This window comes from Uloborus diversus, chromosome 10 (assembly GCF_026930045.1).
Source record: "Uloborus diversus isolate 005 chromosome 10, Udiv.v.3.1, whole genome shotgun sequence".
NCBI lineage: Eukaryota > Metazoa > Arthropoda > Arachnida > Araneae > Uloboridae > Uloborus > Uloborus diversus.
In genome coordinates, this window is record NC_072740.1 from 51,000,626 (window position 1) to 51,021,667 (window position 21,042).

A 21,042-nucleotide genomic window follows, 5' to 3' on the forward strand; every position below is an offset into this window, starting at 1 on the left:
TCTACACATGACATTCACCTTGAGAAATGCTTTACCAGATTTGAAAATTAAGAATGTTACATATCTCTAAAATGATATATAACACATTAATATTGATTGAGTTTGAAATTTTGGCCTACAGGCTGACAATTTCGTGGAATGACCCTAAAACCTATATTTCATAACCAAAGAGAAGCATTCAATATAGAATTTATTTTTAAAAAAAATATCATATAAAGTCAAGTTCTCATGACAGAATTGTATCTATTTTTTATCTCTGTAAGTATTGACAGAAATTTATGGTTTTGAATTAAAAGAGGTTTTACATTTCATCATATGATATTGTCAGGAGTATAAAGAATGGAAAAAAAGGGAGATTTATATGACTTATAGAACTAAATACATGCACCTGATTGCACAGTTGATTCTCTGTTTAACGATTTTCAAGGGACCATAAAGAATCATCCTTAAGTAGAATGCGTCCTTAAATAGAATGCGTTTAAAACAACAGTGGAGCATCCGGGACCATGAAAAGCTGTCTTTAAATAGAGAAAATTGTTAAATAGAGTGTTGTTAAACAGAGAGCCAACTGTATATAACATGGTATAGGATAATATTGCCCCCATCTTCAAGATGAACAATTAAAACACTTATTTTCTGTGCTAAAGTTTATGCAATTATGCTATATTTCACCTTTTAAGCATAAAAATGAGTACTAATACTATAGAATGTTGATAATTACTTTAATTCTTCTTTCAAAATCCAGTACATGGAAGCCTGTCGATTGCTTTCTTATTCTGTAATGATCATCTTCAATTGAAAAAATCTGTTCAATGATTAATAGAAGACCAATACACTTACCAGTCAAGTCAACAGAATCAATAAACTACATGGATAGCTATTACTATACCTATAACTCAAACTCCATTTAACATGACACCTTGTACCAATAGATGTGCCATTGCTCCCGAAAACTGAAGCTCTTAGTACAGATTTTTACTTTCCCTGAATGTCAAAATAATGTATGAATTTAATTCTGGGACAGCATACTTGCAAAAATATAAGTATTCTATTTGTTTTTTGAATTAAATATATTTAGAGGCAGCAACTGTATGTGATAGATCAACATAGTCTAGCTTATATTTTGAAAAAGTTTACATAGTTGAATGTTTACATTGAAAAAATTACTTATTGGTTTCTTAATTAAATAATATTCACAACAGAGAAATCTACATTTCTAACAGGTATATGTTTGATAAACAAACCCAGTCTTAGGTACATTTCATATAATTAATAAAATGTCACTCACCTAAACTGATTGAAGAGCTCATTATGATGATTTAAACTAGGAGCATTTAATTTTGGCCAATTACATAAGTATTTGATGGAAGTGTCTGCAAAAGAAAAAATATGTATTGAGTGACAAATATAAAAATACAATAAATTGCTATCCAAGAAAAATTATCCCACTTTTAAAGTCTAAGTTTTCCTTGAAAATTTATAAACGATATCATAAGCGTCTTCATTAAATATTTACTTTACAACAACATTTAATCTATAGCTAGGAATGAGGGAGGCACATGTAAACAAGGAGCACATATGAAGATACTATGTTTTAACAAGATGATGTGAATTTTTTTTGAAATCTGGAAAAACTATCAATAGATGACATTACTAGTCACTATTCTAGGTTAAAATTTCAGAGTAATAAACCATGTTGTTTTTCTGTAGGGATGATTTCCTCGTGTGAGCAGGTATTCTACATATTTAGCGCATTGACTTCTTTTAGAGAAAATATAATTTTAACTAAAAAAATGCAACAGCTAAATATTATTGCAGAGCAATTTATATTCAAATTCATCCAAGAACATTTATGATAATTTTTCACTGTTTACTAAATTAACGGCTAAGAATTCTTTAGTTTTGCAAGCTAAGCCTAAGTCTTGAAGAGAATAGAGCAGTTGTTAATGAAACACCTGATACAAATGTGAACAATCCAGTGCCCCTCCACAACATTTAGATTAGCTACTATCCTTTCAAATTATACGTTAAAAATATGGGGGTACATTTAAAATTATTATAGCTTCCCATTATCAATTTTTGAATGGTTATTTTTATTTATTTGTTTTTTTCGAAAACAAATATTTTTACTATTTTGTGAAAAACGGAGTGGCCTGTAAGTGGGTGCTCATCTTATTTTTCTGGTTTGACAGTGGAGTACTTTTTTTTTTTTTGTATTTCTGGAGTTTTATAAAGTGACAAATAAAAAACACTCAATATCACACAACACAGGAATTATGAGCAGCTTTGGAATAGGTTTTCATCCTCCTGAATCTCCCTTAAAAAATAACTCTTGTTAAAAATGGTAATGTAATTCTCACCTAGAAATTTCTCAGTCTTTTACCTTAAACAGTATTACTAATTGGTTTTGTACCTAAGCATGGGCACAATCGGTTAACATCCAGCTGAACAACCTACTCCGAGAGACCCAAAGTGGATGTCTCAAGGAGAGGCAACGAGTGCTGCAAAGTGTCATTACAGTTGAACTAGCTAATAATGAGCGCGAAGGGACCGAGATATTTGCTCATTATAAACAAGTTTGTGAAAAAAAAAACAAAAATAAAAAAACATAAAAATTTATGCATGCTTGCTTTGTCATTTTTATACTTCTGTACAGTACCAAAGAAGTTGGTTATTTGATTTGAACTGTCTTATTGTCTTTCTTGTCATTGTTTTTGAGGAACATGCCCAAAGCACTACTTGACAATGTTCTGCAACATAAAATCATTTGACAAATATTGTTCTGCAAGTACTTCAAGCATTATATACACAAGCAACCAATTTGACCTTTTCCACAAATCGGGAGAGCTGAATCAAAATCGTTTCATATAAAATTTTGTTAAAACTTCAAAGAATCACTGAAGGCACTTTGAGAAAAGCAAAAAAGAGGGTAGGCCGCATTATTGAACGTTACCTTACAATGAGTGGGATGCTGTCCCCTTTTAAAATTCCCTGGAGGGAAAACTAATTGATTAGTATTATACACCAGGGTCTTTGGAAGGAGACTAGGGTTGGACTATCTCCCAAAACAGGTTGTGGGGGAATGAAATTGGTAATGTAGTTCCGGAAGCACTCGCGCAGCACTTTAAGATGGTTTCAATAGGAAATGCATTGCTTCACTCCTATTTTTGGACATAAAAGCATAATTTGGAGATAAAAAAATTAAGTCTTCGTGTCTTAATTTACCTTCTTTGATACTAGTGTCTCACCCATATTTTACGAGAATTATTTTGAATTCGAATAAAATGGAAGAACAAAACTTGATCATGAGTGATTTCAAACGGTAATTATTATGAAACTAAACCAAGTTTGAATACAATTTTAAATAATTTTATTAGAAGAAAATGGTAATCTATTTGAGTCATTAAATTCATAAATTACTACAAAAAATCTTTTCCTGATTTGGAAGAGAAATTACTGTTATGCATTTACTTTAAAGTTTATCTTCAAAAAATTGCAGAAGAGAGAAAGAATCATTATTAATATTAATAATATAATAAATTAATATTAATTCTAAGAAGTAAAAAATGAATTTTTCAATGAATAATGATTGAATTTAATAATATATAGCAACTATATTAGTTCAAAATAGTTATATATTTACATTTATAAAATATATACAACAACATAGAGGGAAAAATACAAATACTCAGAAACTGATTACCACATGGTAATACTTCACTTATACGTCTTTTATGAAAGAAATTAAATATCTCATGAAGCATTTTTAAAGCAATTACTGTTATTACAAGCAGATATTTCCCAAGTACTGTTACTTGTGTATAATGGAAAGATTTTGTAACTACTACGTTGATTCAAAATGCAAATAGCTGTGTACATAAATGACTACAATAAATACATATATTAAAATATTATTTTTGCAGAATATTAAAATAACTATAGAGGAACATCAGGAGCTGGTTGGTACATAACGTTTCTTTAATAACCCCCCAAAAAAATTATCCTATGAAATATTTTTAAGCTCAAACCTTTACTTTAAACTGATATTTCCAAGAACTATTGGCTGTGACTTTTCAAACGGATACCACTGATGAACATTCAAAGTATGATCAACTATGTAATTACTGATGTTTATGATTCAAATAAATGAAATAAGCTATAATAAATACATATACTGAAATAGTTGCATTTGTAGAGAGAGAGAGAGAGAGAATATATGCGCAACTCTAGATGGAAAAATATGCGTTATACGAAACTGACCCAACAGGTTGGAACATAATGTTTTATTAATAACTCCACAAAGGAATATTATTCAATTGAAACATTTTTTAAAACAACTACCTTTACTTTAAACAGATATTTCCAAGAACTATTGTTGTGACTTTTTAACTGGTTATCAATGATAAAAATTCAAATCATAATCAGCTATGTAATTACTGATGATTATGAAACAAATAAATGAAATAAACTATAATGAACTGAAATATTTGCATTTGTAGAATATATGAACAACTCTAAATGATAAAAATATGTATTCTCCGAAAATGACACCACATAACGATTCGTTGAAGTTCATTATCCAATGATTTTTTGTTTGTTTGTTAGTTTTTTAACAGTTTAAGATGTTGCTCGAAATTAATCCATGAAATATTTAAATTTGCAAAATAGATAAAACAACTAAAAATGGAAAAATATTGATTCTTTGACATTTAAACCACTTAATGTTCCAATATTTAACTGTTGTATTAAGAGATTTATTATCCTATGAAAAATTCTTGAGAACTCATACTATATTTCAAAGAGATATTCAAACAGCACACTCCGAATTATTGAATGAATATCAATAATAACAATTCAAAACATACGCATCCACAAAAAAATATGAAATAACTATAACGGGTACAGATAATGAAATGCCTGCATTTGTAGATTTTATGAATATATGTACAACTAGAGAGGAAAAACTATATATATTTTCCGAAATTGAAACATGATGTTTCATTAATAACCCTACTATTTCAGAAATTTATTACGCAATGAAACAATTTTTCATTCTTTTAAACAATTCATTTAAAAAAAAACATTATTCAAATACCATTGCTCGTAATTAAATCATGAAATATTACATTTACAAAATATATTAAACAACTACAGAAGGAAAAATATTGATTCTTCCGAACAGATACCACATAGTGTTTCAATAATGATCTCACTGTTGCCGAGATTTATTATCCTATAAAGCATTCTTGAAACCAATGACTGTAATTTCAAACTGATATTTATGTTAACTACTGCTCGTGAATTTTTGAATGAATATCAGAAATAATTATTCAAAACACAAGCAACTGTATAAATAAATGAAGGGGCGGACAGGATTCCCCAAGATAGAACCAACCTTGACTCCCAAAGGTTTCAAAAAAAAAAAAAAAAAGCTCCTCGAAAGCCCACTCCACAGGTTTAAGTGGGGGGGGGGGGACACCCCTAAAGCGCACAGGTTTTAGTCCGTAAAAAATTAAGTAACATAAAATAAATAAACCGAAGGTACACAGGTTTGAGGGGCGAAAGAAAAACTGAGCTTAGGTTTGAGGGAGCAAGAAAAAAAAAGAAAAAGAAGAGGCTCAAGATTGAAGGGGTTCAAAAAAAAAACTCTTAGTTTTTGTCATTAGTTATTTTATTTTTGCTTCTTTGAAAAAAGGGTATGCAGAAATCATAGCACAGATAAAAAATATGGAGCAATTTTATACACTTACGATTTCTGTGTTTTAAATTCATAATAAACTGCACCCTCCCCCTCACTGTACAAAAAAGGGAAAACAATATAGGAAGGAATACTAAGAATTAAAGAATTAATTTCAAAGCACTGGGATAGTTTTTGAAAAATAATTTAAATGAAGTATGAAAAATTCTCCTGTTTCTTGGGAATGTCATGCCCAGGGCACGGGCTAGGGGAGCCCGTGCGATAAATAGTGTAAGCAGAAAAATTAAAATTGAAGATGCAAACCAGTATTGAGCTATGGAAATACGCAAGTCAGTGCTTCCAGGATGACGTCAGAGACGGTCGTTTTTCCCCTCCTTTAGCCAAGAAGCGGCGAAACTGAAAGATCAAAGACACGGTCCCACCCTCCTTTTCCAATCACCCTGATTATACACTATCATTTTACTTAAATTGAAAGAATCAATTTTAAATATTTTATAATAAATAAATATTGTAATAGAATTATGGTACAGGGCAATTCCGTTGTGATGGTTGTGACATTCAGACACTATTTTTATTAGTTAAACCATTATTTTGAGCACTAAATCAGTTAACAAATACTAATAAAGTATTTTAACCATGTTTAACTATGCATTTGCTTGAATGATTGAGTTGAAGCAAAACTGCAGGACTTATCAATTTTTTTAAAGAAATTTTTAAAATAATGTGATAGGAGTGATGTTTGCGAGACATCAGTTTTCACCTGTACTCATATTTCTAGAAATTCCAGTGAATATTTTAATGTTTCATTACTATAGCATTTTTTTCCAATAAAAGACATTCAAATGAAACTTAAAACATGATAGTTATGATGAATTTATTTATTTATTTATTTATTTTATTAAACAGGACTGTTTTTGTGTTGTGATGGGTGTGACACTGTGCAAATCCGCTACTTGGATGATCAATTTCTAAAAGAATAGTGATCAGTAGATATGACATACTTGAGAACAGTGAATATAAATTATACCAGGGGTCTGTCCAGGATTTTTCACAGGGTCCGTTTTTTGTGAAAAATCAAATAATTTTGTGAAAAATGAATTAATTTTGTGAAAAATCAAATAATTCCCCCCCCCCCCCCCAAAAAAAAAAAAATTTTTTTTTTTTTTTTGCGAAATTATTTGATTGAAATTATTGTTAAAATGAAATTTTAGAATTTACAGATGGCACAAACTGCATCAATTAAACTTAAAGTTGAGTGTTTTCCTCTTCTATGTCGAGAAAATCATTCTGGAGTGGTCTGATATTTGACGGGGGGGGGGGGGGGACATCGCTCTCTCAAGTATCAATATTTATCTACTGTTCTACATTATGTTAAATTTCACTAGAAATATTTCTGTACAGTATTTAAAATAATTGTAACAAAAAAAAATTAATAAAATAAAATTCAGAATAGGGTTCAGCATTTAACTTTTTGACCCAAGACTCTTAAAAGCACAGAATTTCGTTTAAAACTTATAAACTCCGTGATTTTAACAAAAATAAAAAGATATTTTAATAGTTTACCTCTTAACAAAGCATAATAATCATCAAAAATTCTAAAAATCGGATTCCCATAGCGGATGCAAAGAGATCGCAATTCTCAAAGTGAAGGCATCAAAAGTATAAAAACGGCTCGTGAAAGAAATATTTTTGATAAAATTATTTTAAAATTGCATTTTAGAGTCCTATGATAAACATTTCATTAATATCTGTGGACACAGTTGAAGCAAAAAAAAATAAATAAATAAATAAATAAAATAAAATAAACCATCTATTCAGCATTTTAATTTTTGACTTAATTTCAGAAAATGGAATTTTGCTTTAAAAACTTGAAATGAGAGTTCTAACAGAAATAAAAAGACTTTTCATTTATTTGCATCCTAATAAAGCGAAGTTAGCTTGAAAAAAGAACAAAATATGATTCTCATATCGGATGTCAAAAGATTGCATTTTTCAAAATGTAGACATCTAAAGAAAAAAAAAAGGTAATTAAAAGAGTTTATTTAAAGTTAATCATCCTTGTTAGCATTGAAAAATCAAAACCCATATAATTTTCTCCCAAAATAACAATTAAACATCTCACCGCACCCACCGTAAAAACGCAAATATTGACAAGCTGGTAAAATGATGAGAATATTTTCTAATCAAGTCATTATAAAGGTTCAACGAAAGACAAGACGCTAAGTGGTGATAATTTTGAAGTTGGTAACCCTATCTGAAGCGATCATATTTTTTCCCCCACCCTTACTATCCCTTTGCAGTTATAAGTTCATTTTGCAGATATATATTATTATTGTTTATTAAATCATGAGCAGGGAGAAAAGTGCTTACCAATGCCTTTTCAGAAAAGTTTACAACACCGCTGCTAATTAGCTGTGATAAAACAAACAACCATTATATTTATTTGGCAGTAGCAATTATTTATCACTTGAAGGAGCATTGCAAGAGTGCTTTTTTTTTTCTTTTTTTTTTATCAAAATTAGCCGATTTTGTATAATCTGATCCCTCTAATTTGACTTAAAAAAGGTTCAAAAAATTATCGGTTTATACACAGAAATATGCGTTATTTTACTTTCAGATTTGCTCTTTCAATAAACAATTTGTGAAAGATCCGATCTTGTTTACCAGAATTTTGTGAAGGGTCCGTTTTGGTTGATCGGATTTTTGTGAAGGGTCCGTTTTGGTTGATCGGATTTTTGTGAAGGGTCCGTTTTGGTTGATCGGATTTTTGTGAAGGGTCTGTTTTGGTTGATCGGATTTTTGTGAAGGGTCCGTTAACGGACCCAAATATCCTCTGGCCAGACCCCTGTATACTTCATAAGAAAAAAGTTAATACTGGGTGTGTGTGTACATTTAGTTTAGCATTTCTTTAATGGCCATTAACAAAATTAGGTCAAGTGTAGCTTTTTTTGGTGATTACAAACAATTTTTTTTTTTAAATATCACCCTTTACGGGGAAAAATCAACAGGGTCATCCATTAGCTTGCATTTTTTCTTTTTAAAGTTAATCTGTAGAACAGTAACATAAGACTAATAATGTAGTGCTTTGAATGACATTGCCTTGAATGGAGTGAAAAGAAAAATAAAAGCTATATCAAGTGTTAATAATCTGACTGGGAGTAAGATATAGCATTTGAGTTACAGTGATAGCTATATTTTGCAATGTAAACTTATATGCTATATGTAGCTATATGTTGCAGTCTGTTCTGCTTGAACATTATCAGAGCTGCTTTCCCAAAAGTTATTGCCTGTCTGAACTTAATTTCTTCATTGATTCAAACTTGCAGATGATATTCACTCAGCCCCACAGTGTTTGCTTCAATATACAGATCAACTCTTGTCATTTTCACTGCACAATTAAATGAATGAAAAGCAGTTTCATTTGACTTAGCTCAATTTAACAACGTTGACTGCATTTAGCCCTCCACAAATGCGACTACTGTTGCGTTCCATACAAAATAGTGAAAATATTCTAATCTCATGTCCGTTGAAAATCCCCTGTCTTAGAAAAAAGCTCTAGTTTGTTATACATCATTTTTGATTGAGCTCGACAGCAATCAGAACATTTTTTCACTTTTAATAGCTAAGACAATTCCATTTTCAGATTAGTTTTGCTAGCATTTTAAAATATTCCACGGAGCATATTTGTCATGACACAGTAACTTACTTCCATAAGGGAGCAATATGTATTGTCTTTTAACCATGCACAACTTGTAAATGTGATAATGAGACTTTAAATTGCATCCTGAGAACCTGTGATATAATTTTGAACAAAGTTTACTTGTTGTATGATTCCAGTGTCTCCAATGTTATTTTTTATCACATATGAAAAAAAAAAATTGACTGAGGCATTTTCACAAAGCAGAGTAGTTATGGAAATGTGCAACTGATTATTTACTCCCTTTAAAGCTATTTTACCCCTTTGAAATGTTTCAAGAATTAAATAAAAGTAACTCACTTAATAACTAAAAAGTTATTGAAATACATTTAAATAACATTGATTACAATTCGAAATACATTGAAATTGAAGTTAATTCAAATATGTCATGTTATAAGATTTTCAGATATTTTTCTAAAACTACATAGCTAATTTGTTAAGAAATAAAATGGTTTAATCTTCTATTTCATTTGGAAAGTTTTTAAAAGCAATTTTAAATACTGTTTCACCTGTCTCAATGATTTTGTTAAACCCGTCATGAATATGTTTGTCACACAAGTCACACCAAATTTTCCCAGAGAATAAATATTTGATCAAATTTAAACATTTTGCTTCTATTCAGACCTGCAAACATTAGAACTTTGGAAATTTTGACAGTGAGACCTCATAACTTTTTTATACTAAAAATTCTGTTAAATATTTTGTTATGAAAAATTAAGTGTTCCAAAGGATAGACAAGTGCTACAAATAGTAATCGACACATACAAAATTCTCCTATTTTAAATAGTAATCCTGGGCGAATGTAAATACTGTGTTTTTCCTAAATACAAGGTTTGTTATATTACATTAATTTTAGGCTCAAAAAAATATATAAAAGTTACTTTTATGAAAGTTTTCTTTATAGTTTTATAAACCTCATGTTATTAGCTTTGATGTATTACTTATAGCAATAAAAGAATTTTTAAATTTCAACCCTCGTGTCCATTTTTTCGTGGAATTGCCCTACACTAGAATAATACTATTACATCCAAACAGTAATTTTATTCATCAAACAGATTTTAAAAAGAGTAGGTTTATTTCTTTTTGCCTATTTTATAATTTCAAAAAGGCATAAGTTACACAAAAGCATTTTTTTAAATAAAAATAAACGACAGCAAAGTAATCTAAGTGTCTCGAAAATGACAAATGATCCAAAACCAATTGAGATGGAAAGAAAAACAAAAAGGGGGGGGAGGACAATTAAGGAAGGAAGCACACCAAGTTTTAAGATAATCTGATAGAGCGGGCTTAAATTATCAATCCTCGAGTTCATTTGACATGGATTTGGCAATCAAGGATAGGACTGGTTCTAAAAATCAATATCGAGATGTAATCTTAGTACGTATCGCACACAAACCATTAGATTAACAAAGGCTTAATATTAATTAAAAAATGCTTTGAAAATAGACCTTTTTCTAAAGTTTATAAGAACAAAAATTACCTATTCTGTCACCAAGAGATTAATATATGTAAAGCTTCGCGAAAGTGAAATACACTCACTCTCGCTTTAAAAAATACAGCCAAAGTGTGAGATGAACAAGTTAAAAATTAAATTTCAGAAATTAAAATCTTCTGCGGCAAAAAAGAAGTAAGTCAATATCAAATTGAAATATTCAACATTACCTCTCTCAGGCAGAAGACAGCTCCCAGGAATAAACAATATGATATTTAATGTTTAGTTCATCCCTTCACTTCGTTCGCTTCAGTGTGAAAACAAACAAGGTGCACAATCCAAACCTTTGCTTATTTTCCATATAAAAACACATATAGAGTTTCATAAAAGATGATAACTAAATTTCAGTTTCTAGTTATTGATATGAAGCCCGATGACTGACTAATGACTTAAAAACACATAAGTCAAGACAATGCAGAGAAGAGGAGAAAAAATAAATAAATTTTCTAAAATAAATGGCAACATCTCGCAGTATGAGCGTAGGTTACAATTAGTACAGCTTTATCGACTTTTTGGCACTGTTTTTCAAGTTACTTGCATCGAAGACCCTGTCGCTCATGCGCGCATACTTACTATTGATAGCTTCGTAAAAATTGCAATGTTGCCAGATAATATATAATTAAAATTAATCAAATATTTATTTAAATTTGAGCTTGGAGGAAGTATTTAGGCATAAAAAGTTGAAAACGGAAAAGTCATACTTATTGAACTATTTTTAATCGAAATCTATTTACTTTTAGTAGCTCTATTTCATTAGCTTGTACTTCGTTTTTCTCATCTGTATGAGGGAGTGTCTAACCTTAATTGAGGACTAATAAACTGACTGAACCAGCCTAGCTGGCATAGGCGGATTTAGGACTGAGTTCCTGGGGGGGCAGGATTTTTTTTATTTTTTATTTAGCAACATTTTTATTGCCCCCCACTCCCATGTTTTTGTCTGTTTCCTGTGATGCATAAGTCCATGCTTTACTTTTTTGTGTGTCGTTTTCATTAATGTGTGCTTTCATGCTGTCCTTTTTGAATTGACCTTAAGAGAGGGAGCCGGTATCAAGAGTGACGCAGGGCTCCCTTTTAAGTGGGAAATAGACTATCTCCAATTTTAGGAGGCTGGGGATTTTACCCCCGGAGGAAATTTTGTAAAATGGATATAAAATTCTGCATTTTAATGCCTTATAAAGGTTAATTGGATAGACATAGAAATTGATAACTAGATTATACATTTGTACAGTATTTCTCAAAATTTGTAAGAAACAGCTATTTTAAGTTTGAAAAAAAAATAAACTATAGATTTCTCATTACAACAACCTTTTTTTTAATTATAAGTAGTGCAGAAAACGAAAAAGAAGTGTATCATTTTTTCCCCTGGCTAAACAGATTAACAATATGCAGTAGAAGTAATTGGAGCCGACTTTTCTTATGATTTTCACAGACTTATCTAATTATTTTCAAGGACTCTAGAATAAATAAAATTATTTAACGCACTTCATTTGTACTTTCCAATCTCTGATATTTTAGTACTTGATTGTAAATTTTTACAGTCCTGTTCTAACTTTGTGAGAAATAGCTATTTTAAATTTAAAAGAAAAAAGAAGCCATAGATTTCTCATGACAACAACTTTTCTTCAGTTGCAAGTGGGGCAGAAAACGAAAAAAAAAAATAGAAGTAGTGTGTATTTTTTCCGTGCTAAACAGATATAGACAATATGCAGAAGAAGTAAGATAAAAGCAATCAATACAAAAGAACTTCCAAAATACTACATTCGGGATTGAATACGTAGCAAGATATGAAACATGTGAGTCACAAAAATTTATTTCAAATAATATGTTACTAACGTGAGAACCATGATTTTTACATTTTTAATACAGGATGTGGCAAGGAGCTGAATTTGACATATTTTGGCATTCCACCCCCTCAACCATTTGTTAGAAATTTTAAAATTTAAGGTTTGTAGCCACACGTTTCCAAATATTTAAAGAAATAGCTTATTTATCTTATAGGCAAATTCGGCCCTGTTTGTAATTCACTCTTACCTGCAAACTTTTTACTTGATTTTTTTTTTTTTTTTTTTTTGTAATTTTTACGAAAATTTGTCAGTTTTTACGGTTAAAGGATTTTTATGATTTTACCAATCTTTGTTAGGTCTTTTACAAAACTTTTATATAGACTTTTATAAAATTTCAGCAAATTTTTCCAAAACTTTTGATGACTCAATTATTTAGATTTCAATAATGACAAGGACTGACTTACTTAGACTTAGATGATTATGACTTACCTTACATTTTAAACAGTATTTATAAAGTAAGTAAAATTATACTCTCCCTCTAAGTAAAAAGATTCATTTACTCAGATAACTGAAATTTATTCAGTTTGCGATAGTATTTTTTTTCTCTCTTTCTCTCTTAAAATAGAAAGAGAGAGAGAAGGAAAAAAAACTATGTTTTTTAGAATTTCCCAAAAGGCCAATTAATCTACTAAGAACATAAATATTATGCACAAATATACCTTAAATGTGGACACAAATCATAACGAGTAGAACGTTTTGTTAGCGCAAATGGCGGGGGGGGGGTCCCCTTTGCTTTAGGTTCTAATTTGCTAAAATAATCGTCAATTATTATAAGTGTTGCAGCTTAATATCTTGCTCGTTTAGCCTATATTTTCATTCATATACTTGCCCTTAATGGTTTTCAGTCCAAAATAGTGAATTTAGACACATTTTCAGCACTCCAGTGGCTGTACAATTTATATTTAATGTTCGTTTTTTTTTTCCCTTTTCTTTTCTCCCATCAGAAAAGGACATTCGCTTTTCTCTTCATTTTCATTGAACTATTCAAACAAGAAGTTCTGTCTAGAACTAGACGAGCCTACTTTCCCGTATACCCATACTACTTTCTAGTATCTGATCAATATTCTCAAAAATAGCTAAAATCGCAATTTTTTTTCAAACATATTTTTAAAATACTTTAAGCTGATTTCTAGGAATAAAATATTCCTCACTCATCTAAAAAAATTAGATGTGGAAAAAAAAGAAAAAAAAAATAGCAGCAGCTTTTAAACAAAGCAGCTAATACACTTTTTTCCATTAAAAAAATCTTTAGCAGCTTTCAAAACGAAAAAATAATAATTAAAATTAATAAGCTCATTAAATAATTACATCATATCAAAAAAAAAAAAAAAAAACATCGTTTCTTTTTCTCCTGTTGCCAAAAACAATTTTTAAATGAATTAATGCACTTACCAAAATAAATAAAAACAATAAAATGTCAACTTAAAGAAATAATTTTCATTGTCAAAAAAAAAAAAAAAATCGTCTGCGCATATCTTTATGTAGAAACATAAATGACTTCGAGTTTATTCGCCGAAAACTGAATACCTAAATTAAAACTTTAGCGTAAAAATAAAAACAAGTCAGATCAACAATAATTATTTTACAGTCAAAACCATAGCTGCAAAGTCGGAGTTGGAGTCAATCTCATTTTGGGGTAAAGGAGTCGGAGTCAAATATCTAAGAATCGGAGTCAGTCATTTGTCCTCCGTGTATAAATTTTTGCCAAAACTACGAAGACAGAGTCGAAGTCGGGGAGTCGGGTCCAATTAATTGTCGGGCACAGGAGTCGGAGTCAAGTGCCCCTAAATTCTCGGAGTCGAAGTCTGGAGTTGGGCGTCAAGAGCTATTTCCAACAAAATTTGTTAGAAGTAAATCCGCCTTCAAGTACGGAATCTGCATTGACTTTCAGTTTCCCCGTAGGCGCTAATGTTAAGGGATTTGAACTGTTCAAAATTGAACGGAAAATTGTTCAAATCAAAAAGATATTTTATATACAAGTTTTTCATCAAACGCTTTTTCCTACAAAGTTTGTTTGAAGCAAATTTGCCTCACAGTTCGGAATTGCCTTGAATTCAGGGCCGCCGTTTGGGGGGGGGACACCGGACCTATAGTACCGGGGCCCGGAGCTCTGGGGGGGCCCGTAAAGTAATGAAACAGTTTTTCCAATAATAATGTTAATAATTTCTCGAAAAAAATTAAGCTTTTGTTCATGAAGCGCTAAGCTGAAATCAACCTGACCACTGGAATTTTGCAACGCAAACTTTTCTTCTCCCGCTACAAAAACTCGTTAAGTCAATTTTTCCGCGCGATCAGCGTTGCCTAGGAATCTACCTTGGCTAGCTCCACGCTGTTTGTCAACTCGGCACATGTTGATGCGACCAATGGTCGCGACGGGTAGGCGGATAGCGGCCTGGGAAACCACTGCTTCCAAGAACCACAAGACAATGCAAGCCAGCGTTTAGCAATGCGCTGTCGGTTACAATGCAATCCGCAAGGAGAGTCGGTTCGAAATCTCATTTTCTTGCGATTCGTGAAAGACGTAGTATTTCGAATGTGCTTTGATTTTGTTTTCACGGTAATCTACGATCTCGCTTGACGCGTGTTTTAATTTACGTGTTAGAGAAAGTTTTACTGCAGGTCTTGGTCAAAATGTCCTGCAAACACAAATCAGGGGCTGAAAAGAAAAGGCTCCGAGCTGAAAAAGAAAAAAAAAGTGCTATTGGCAGGCAAGAGATTACTAATTTTTTTCAATCCTCTGCTTGTTTTTCTGTTCAACCGTTATTTTCTGGAACAACTGAACTGGAATCAAATCAACCAACTACTTCAGCGTTTGAAATAACTGAAGAAAATTCTCTGGGCTCCGAAATTAATGAAAGTAGAGGAGAAAATGTAAATCAGCTGGATTTAACTAATAATGCAAATCTGAACGATCCTGAAGTGCAACCAGTATTTTCTGAAACAACTGAACTGGCATCAAATGAACCAATTACATCAGCGATTGAAATAACTCAAGAAGATTCTCTAGGCTCCAAATTTGATGAAAATAGAAGTGAAAATATAAGTCAACTGGATTCAACTAGCAATGCAAATCTGAGTGATCCTGCAGAATGGCCGGACTTTATAAATGATACTCTTCGCTCAGAAATAATAAAAATTGGAGCTCCAAATTGTCATGTATTATAGTTAGTCATGTATCTATTTAATCGGAATCGCTATTCTACCTCTAACTGCAACCGCTCCCTGACCAACGTTGTTGTTCACTTCATCATCCATCATGCGGTGCGTGCTTATGACGCAGCACTATTAAACTTAATCTTACTGAATCTCATCTATGTCCTTATTTCAAAACCATCTAAGTTCATAAACATATATATAACATGGTGTCAGAAGAAAATATTACTTGCAGATTTCGAAAAGTGCCATATTTTTAAACTTATTTTTCGTTGTGTGGACTTAAGCATCTAGAGTCAGCATGGCGCATCAACTTCTTCAGATGGAAATATTCGTTCCTGGAGATAACCCAGCAGAGGCTTGGAGCGACTGGAGACAGAAATATGAACTGTTTGAAACTGCAGTAAAGTACAGCAAGGAAGATGACGAAACTCGAATCGCTTTGTTGCTAAGCGTCATTGGAAAATCCTCATACAAAGATTACTTAACTTTCGACTTTCCAACCCTTACAGCTGGTCAGACAAGAACTGTCAAGCAAGTTTTAGATAAATTTGATGACCACTACAAACCATATCGTAACGTAACACTCGCAACTTTTGTGTTCAACAATATGTATCAGAAACCAGGTCAGAACTTCGACTCGTTCGTTACAGAAATCAAGCTGCAAGCAGATCAATGTGAGTTCGATGCTGCTTACGATCGGAACATTAAGGATCGCATAATTCAGGGGTTACGCGATGATGTTTTGCGTGAACGCCTGCTTAGGGAACCAGAACTCTCATTAAAAAAGACTGTAGAAATCTGCAAGTCAGCTGAGCTCTCAAAATTGCACTCTCTTGCAATGTCACAGCAATCTTCATCTAAGCAAGTTGATACAATCAGCCATCAAAAATCCAAGAAGCTCCAGGGTCAAGGTAACTCAAGCACAAGTACACACCAATTTAAGCTAAATCCTGCCAAGAAAAATGCATCTCAAGTGCAGAGAAAACGACCATGCTCCAGATGTGGGTCACAACATGCTCCCCGGAATTGTCCAGCTTATGGCAAAACCTGCCACAACTGCCAAATGCAAAACCATTTTGCTAGCGTTTGCAGACAGCAAAGGAGACATCCAAAACAGCACTCGCAAGTGTCAACAATTGAATGCTCTAACCCTAATGTGGCATACATTGGGACAATATCAACATCATCTGATTGTGATTGGCTTCAACAAATTTTTGTAAATAGTTTCCCCATTGTTTTCAAGTTGGATACCGGTGCTCAAGTAAATGTGCTTCCTTTTTCTATATTTAAAAGTCTCAAAAATTCGCCAACACTTGTTCAAACATCTCTTCAAGTGTGTACATATACGGGTGATGCCTTACCAGTTGTTGGTAAAAGTGTTTTACAGTGTGAAGTTAATAATCAGTGTTATGCTCTTACCTTCCACATAGTGAATCTTAGTGTGCAGCCAGTACTAAGTGCGGCTGCATGCAGTCATTTAAATCTCATCAAACGAATCGACACCACATCACAAGAAAGTGGAAAGTGCATCAACAGTGTTTCTACCAAGTGTGTTTCAAATGTTAATTCATCTAATAATAGCGTTCCTCCTCCTAACACATCTTATACACCTAAGCTGTCAAAATTAATTGAAGAGTATAGTGACATTTTTGAGGGTGTGGGTCGCCTACCCGGGAAACATAAAATCATTTTAAATGAAAATGCAGTTCCCGTTATAGCTGCATCACGCAAAATCCCATTGGCATTAGAAAATAAACTCAAGGATGAACTCTTGAGAATGGAACACAATGGTATAATTGAAAAGGTGACAAAACCGACTGATTGGGTTAATCCAATAGTTGTGGTTCCTAAAAAAGACGGTTCTCTACGAGTTTGTCTTGATCCTCGTCCTCTCAACAAATACATCAAGAGACAACACTATCAAATCCCAACGCAGGATCAACTCTTATCAAAGCTCAAGGGCTCAAAAATCTTTTCCCTTGTAGATGCAAAAAATGCCTTCTACCATATCCAACTAGACGAAGAAAGTGCTGATCTGTGTACTTTCATTACACCATTTGGTAGATTCCGTTTCCTCGTAATGCCTTTTGGTTTATCCTGTGCGCCGGAAGTGTACCAAATGGCCATGGACAACATTTTTGAAGGTTGTCCAGACATCGCTCCATATTTTGATGATATTATGGTGTACAGTGCAAACCTAGAAGACCATTGTGAAAAGCTAAGAAAGGTATTTCAAATTGCTAGGCAAAGTGGTTTGAAACTAAACAAAGATAAGACCAAGATTGCTGTTTCTAAGCTACAATATTTAGGCCATATAATTTCACCAGATGGTATTTCTCCTGATCCTAAAAAAGTTTCAGCAATATCCGATTTTCCTGTTCCTACCAACAAACAAGAATTAATGAGATTCTTAGGTATGGCCACATATCTCATGAAATTTGTGCCTAAGTTCTCACAGGAAACGTCTATTTTAAGAGATCTGCTAAAGAAAGACACAAATTGGATTTGGGACTCTCATCATGATGAAGCATTCTCAAAAGTTAAAGACTTGCTACAGTCATCTACAATTCTCCAATTTTTTGACAGAGATAAACCCATAGTGCTCTCTGTAGATGCAAGTTCTTTTGGAATTGGTGGAGTTCTTCTCCAGAATCGCCAAGCAGTTGCATATACTTCTGCAACTCTTTCCGAGGCTCAGTCAAGGTATTCTCAAATCGAAAAAGAACTCCTTGCTATTGTTCATGCTTGTGAACATTTTCATTATTTTGTTTTTGGCCAGCATGTAGAAATTGAAACTGACCACAAGCCCCTCCTAGGCTTAATCCACAAACCATTTGAAAAAATATCACCTAGACTGCAAAGACTGTTATTGAGGCTTCAGAGATATTCTTTCAAACTAACACACGTTCCTGGAAAATATTTAGCTGTCGCTGATGCCTTGTCCAGAGCACCCTTGCCAGCACATCCTGTCTCAACATCAGATATTGACTCTGCTCAACTAATGGTTTCCTTGCTGGTACAAGCATCAAAATCCAAGCTTGATAAAATCAGTCTGGAATCGCAGAATGATGCAGAACTTAAAAGTGTAAGAAATTACATCACAAATGGATGGCCCCAGAATAAACACAGTGTGACTCTACAAGCACAACCATATTGGCATTGCCAATCTGAACTGCATATAGAGAATGGCCTCATCTGTCGTGGACAGCGATTGCTGATTCCCAAGTCTTGTCGTGAAGATATTTTGCAACATCTCCATGTTGGGCACCGAGGCATAGTGTCATGCAAAAATCTTGCTCGTCAATCTCTCTACTGGCCAGGTATGAACACCGACATTGAAAATATGGTTTCACACTGTACCATCTGTCAACAAAACCAAAGGTCAAACATCAAAGAACCACTGTTAGACAGAAAGCTTGCTGAGCGACCATGGCAAAAGGTTGCAATTGATTTTTTTCACCTCTCATCAGTAACATATCTTTTAATTGTTGATTATTTTTCCAAATATATTGAATTGCAACATTTGCACCACACAACAGCTAGCACAGTTATTAATGCTTTGAAAACTTGCTTTGCTCGTTTTGGAGTTCCTGAAGAAATTGTCGGAGACAATGGACCACCATTTGATTCCAAAGAGTTCAGTGAATTCTGTACAAGTTGGGATATACTCCACAACCCATCTAGCCCAGGATACCCCCGTTCAAATGGACAGGTTGAAAGATGTGTACAAACCATCAAATCAAGCCTCAACAAAGCTGCTCAAGACAATAAGGATCCTCATCTAGTTTTGATGGAGTACAGAAACACTCCCATGGATGGTCTGCCTTCTCCAGCTGAGATCTTAATGGGTCGTCGGATTCGCACCCTGATTCCAGTTCTACCGTCACTGCTCAAACCTCATTACGACTGTAGTGATGTCCAAAATCGTCTACATCTGAGGCAACAACGTCAACATAAATATGACCTGCATACACGCCCGTTAGAGCCATTGCATAATAACCAAGTAGTATTGTTTCAGCATAATAAAGAATGGTGCAAAGGAAAAATTTGCAAGGTTGGACCTCAGCCTAGGTCTTACTGCGTGAGAGCTGAGAACGGTAGAGTTTATCGAAGAAATTGTTTTCACATTAAAATTTTTAGATCTGCACAGCCCATCAACAATGAATCAACGGCAGAGGATCTGTTTGTAGTCCCAACAACCAACCAGATTATTACTCCAGTAACTGTAACACCTAGCTCTTGTACTGTGACTCAGACTCCTGCTGCTACAACCTTAACGACCCGTACGGGCCGATTAATTAAACCCCCATCAAGGTTCAGAGACAATTAAACATTGGTATTTAGATAATAATGATGATAATTGTAATTTTTCTTATTATTATTATATTTGATTTCACCTGTATTTTATATTCGGAATTTTTTTTTTTTTTCTCTTCAACTACTTTTGTGTGTTCTTTATATATATATATATGTGTTTTTTTTTTTTTTTCAAAAAAAAAAAAAAAGGGAGATGTCATGTATTATAGTTAGTCATGTATCTATTTAATCGGAATCGCTATTCTACCTCTAACTGCAACCGCTCCCTGACCAACGTTGTTGTTCACTTCATCATCCATCATGCGGTGCGTGCTTATGACGCAGCACTATTAAACTTAATCTTACTGAATCTCATCTATGTCCTTATTTCAAAACCATCTAAGTTCATAAACATATATATAACACAAATTTTAATAAACTGTCTGCAGTTAAGTTTCCACGAGACCTAAACAAGCAACAGTTTCAAAAGAAGCTTCTATACAGCAAAAGCTCAAACCAAAGAGAAGAATTGCAGCGAGACTGGCTTGTATGGAGTTCTATGAATCAAGCACTTTACTGTTTCCCCTGCTTTTTATTTAAAAACTCCATTTCTAGTAAAGGCAATAGCAGTCTTGCGAAGAAAAGTGGTTTTTCACCAGCTCAAGTGCCTTGGAAAAAATGTTATTCTCGATTTCCCTCACATGAAGAAAGTGCAGGACATAAGAATTGCTATGTTTCGTGGAAATCTTTGGAGCAGTCTCTGGCTGGGAAGGGTATTGACCATTGGCGTCGTCAGCTGAAATTTATTGGGGGGGACCATTTTGACTCTGTCATTTTCAAGTTGCATTAAGAAAAATTC

The 21,042-nt window shown here is 32.9% G+C and overlaps 1 protein-coding gene across 1 annotated transcript in view; it reads right to left on the minus strand.

Annotated features, from left to right (window-relative positions):
- The window catches only part of LOC129230999 (protein Fe65 homolog), a 130,204-nt gene extending 115,123 nt beyond the window's left edge, over positions 1–15,081 (minus strand). The window contains exon 1 of the mRNA XM_054865243.1: positions 15,045–15,081. Within this exon, the coding sequence (XP_054721218.1) occupies positions 15,045–15,081 (37 nt within the window). The remainder of the gene's footprint in view (positions 1–15,044) is intronic.
- Positions 15,082–21,042: the final 5,961 nt, after the last annotated feature.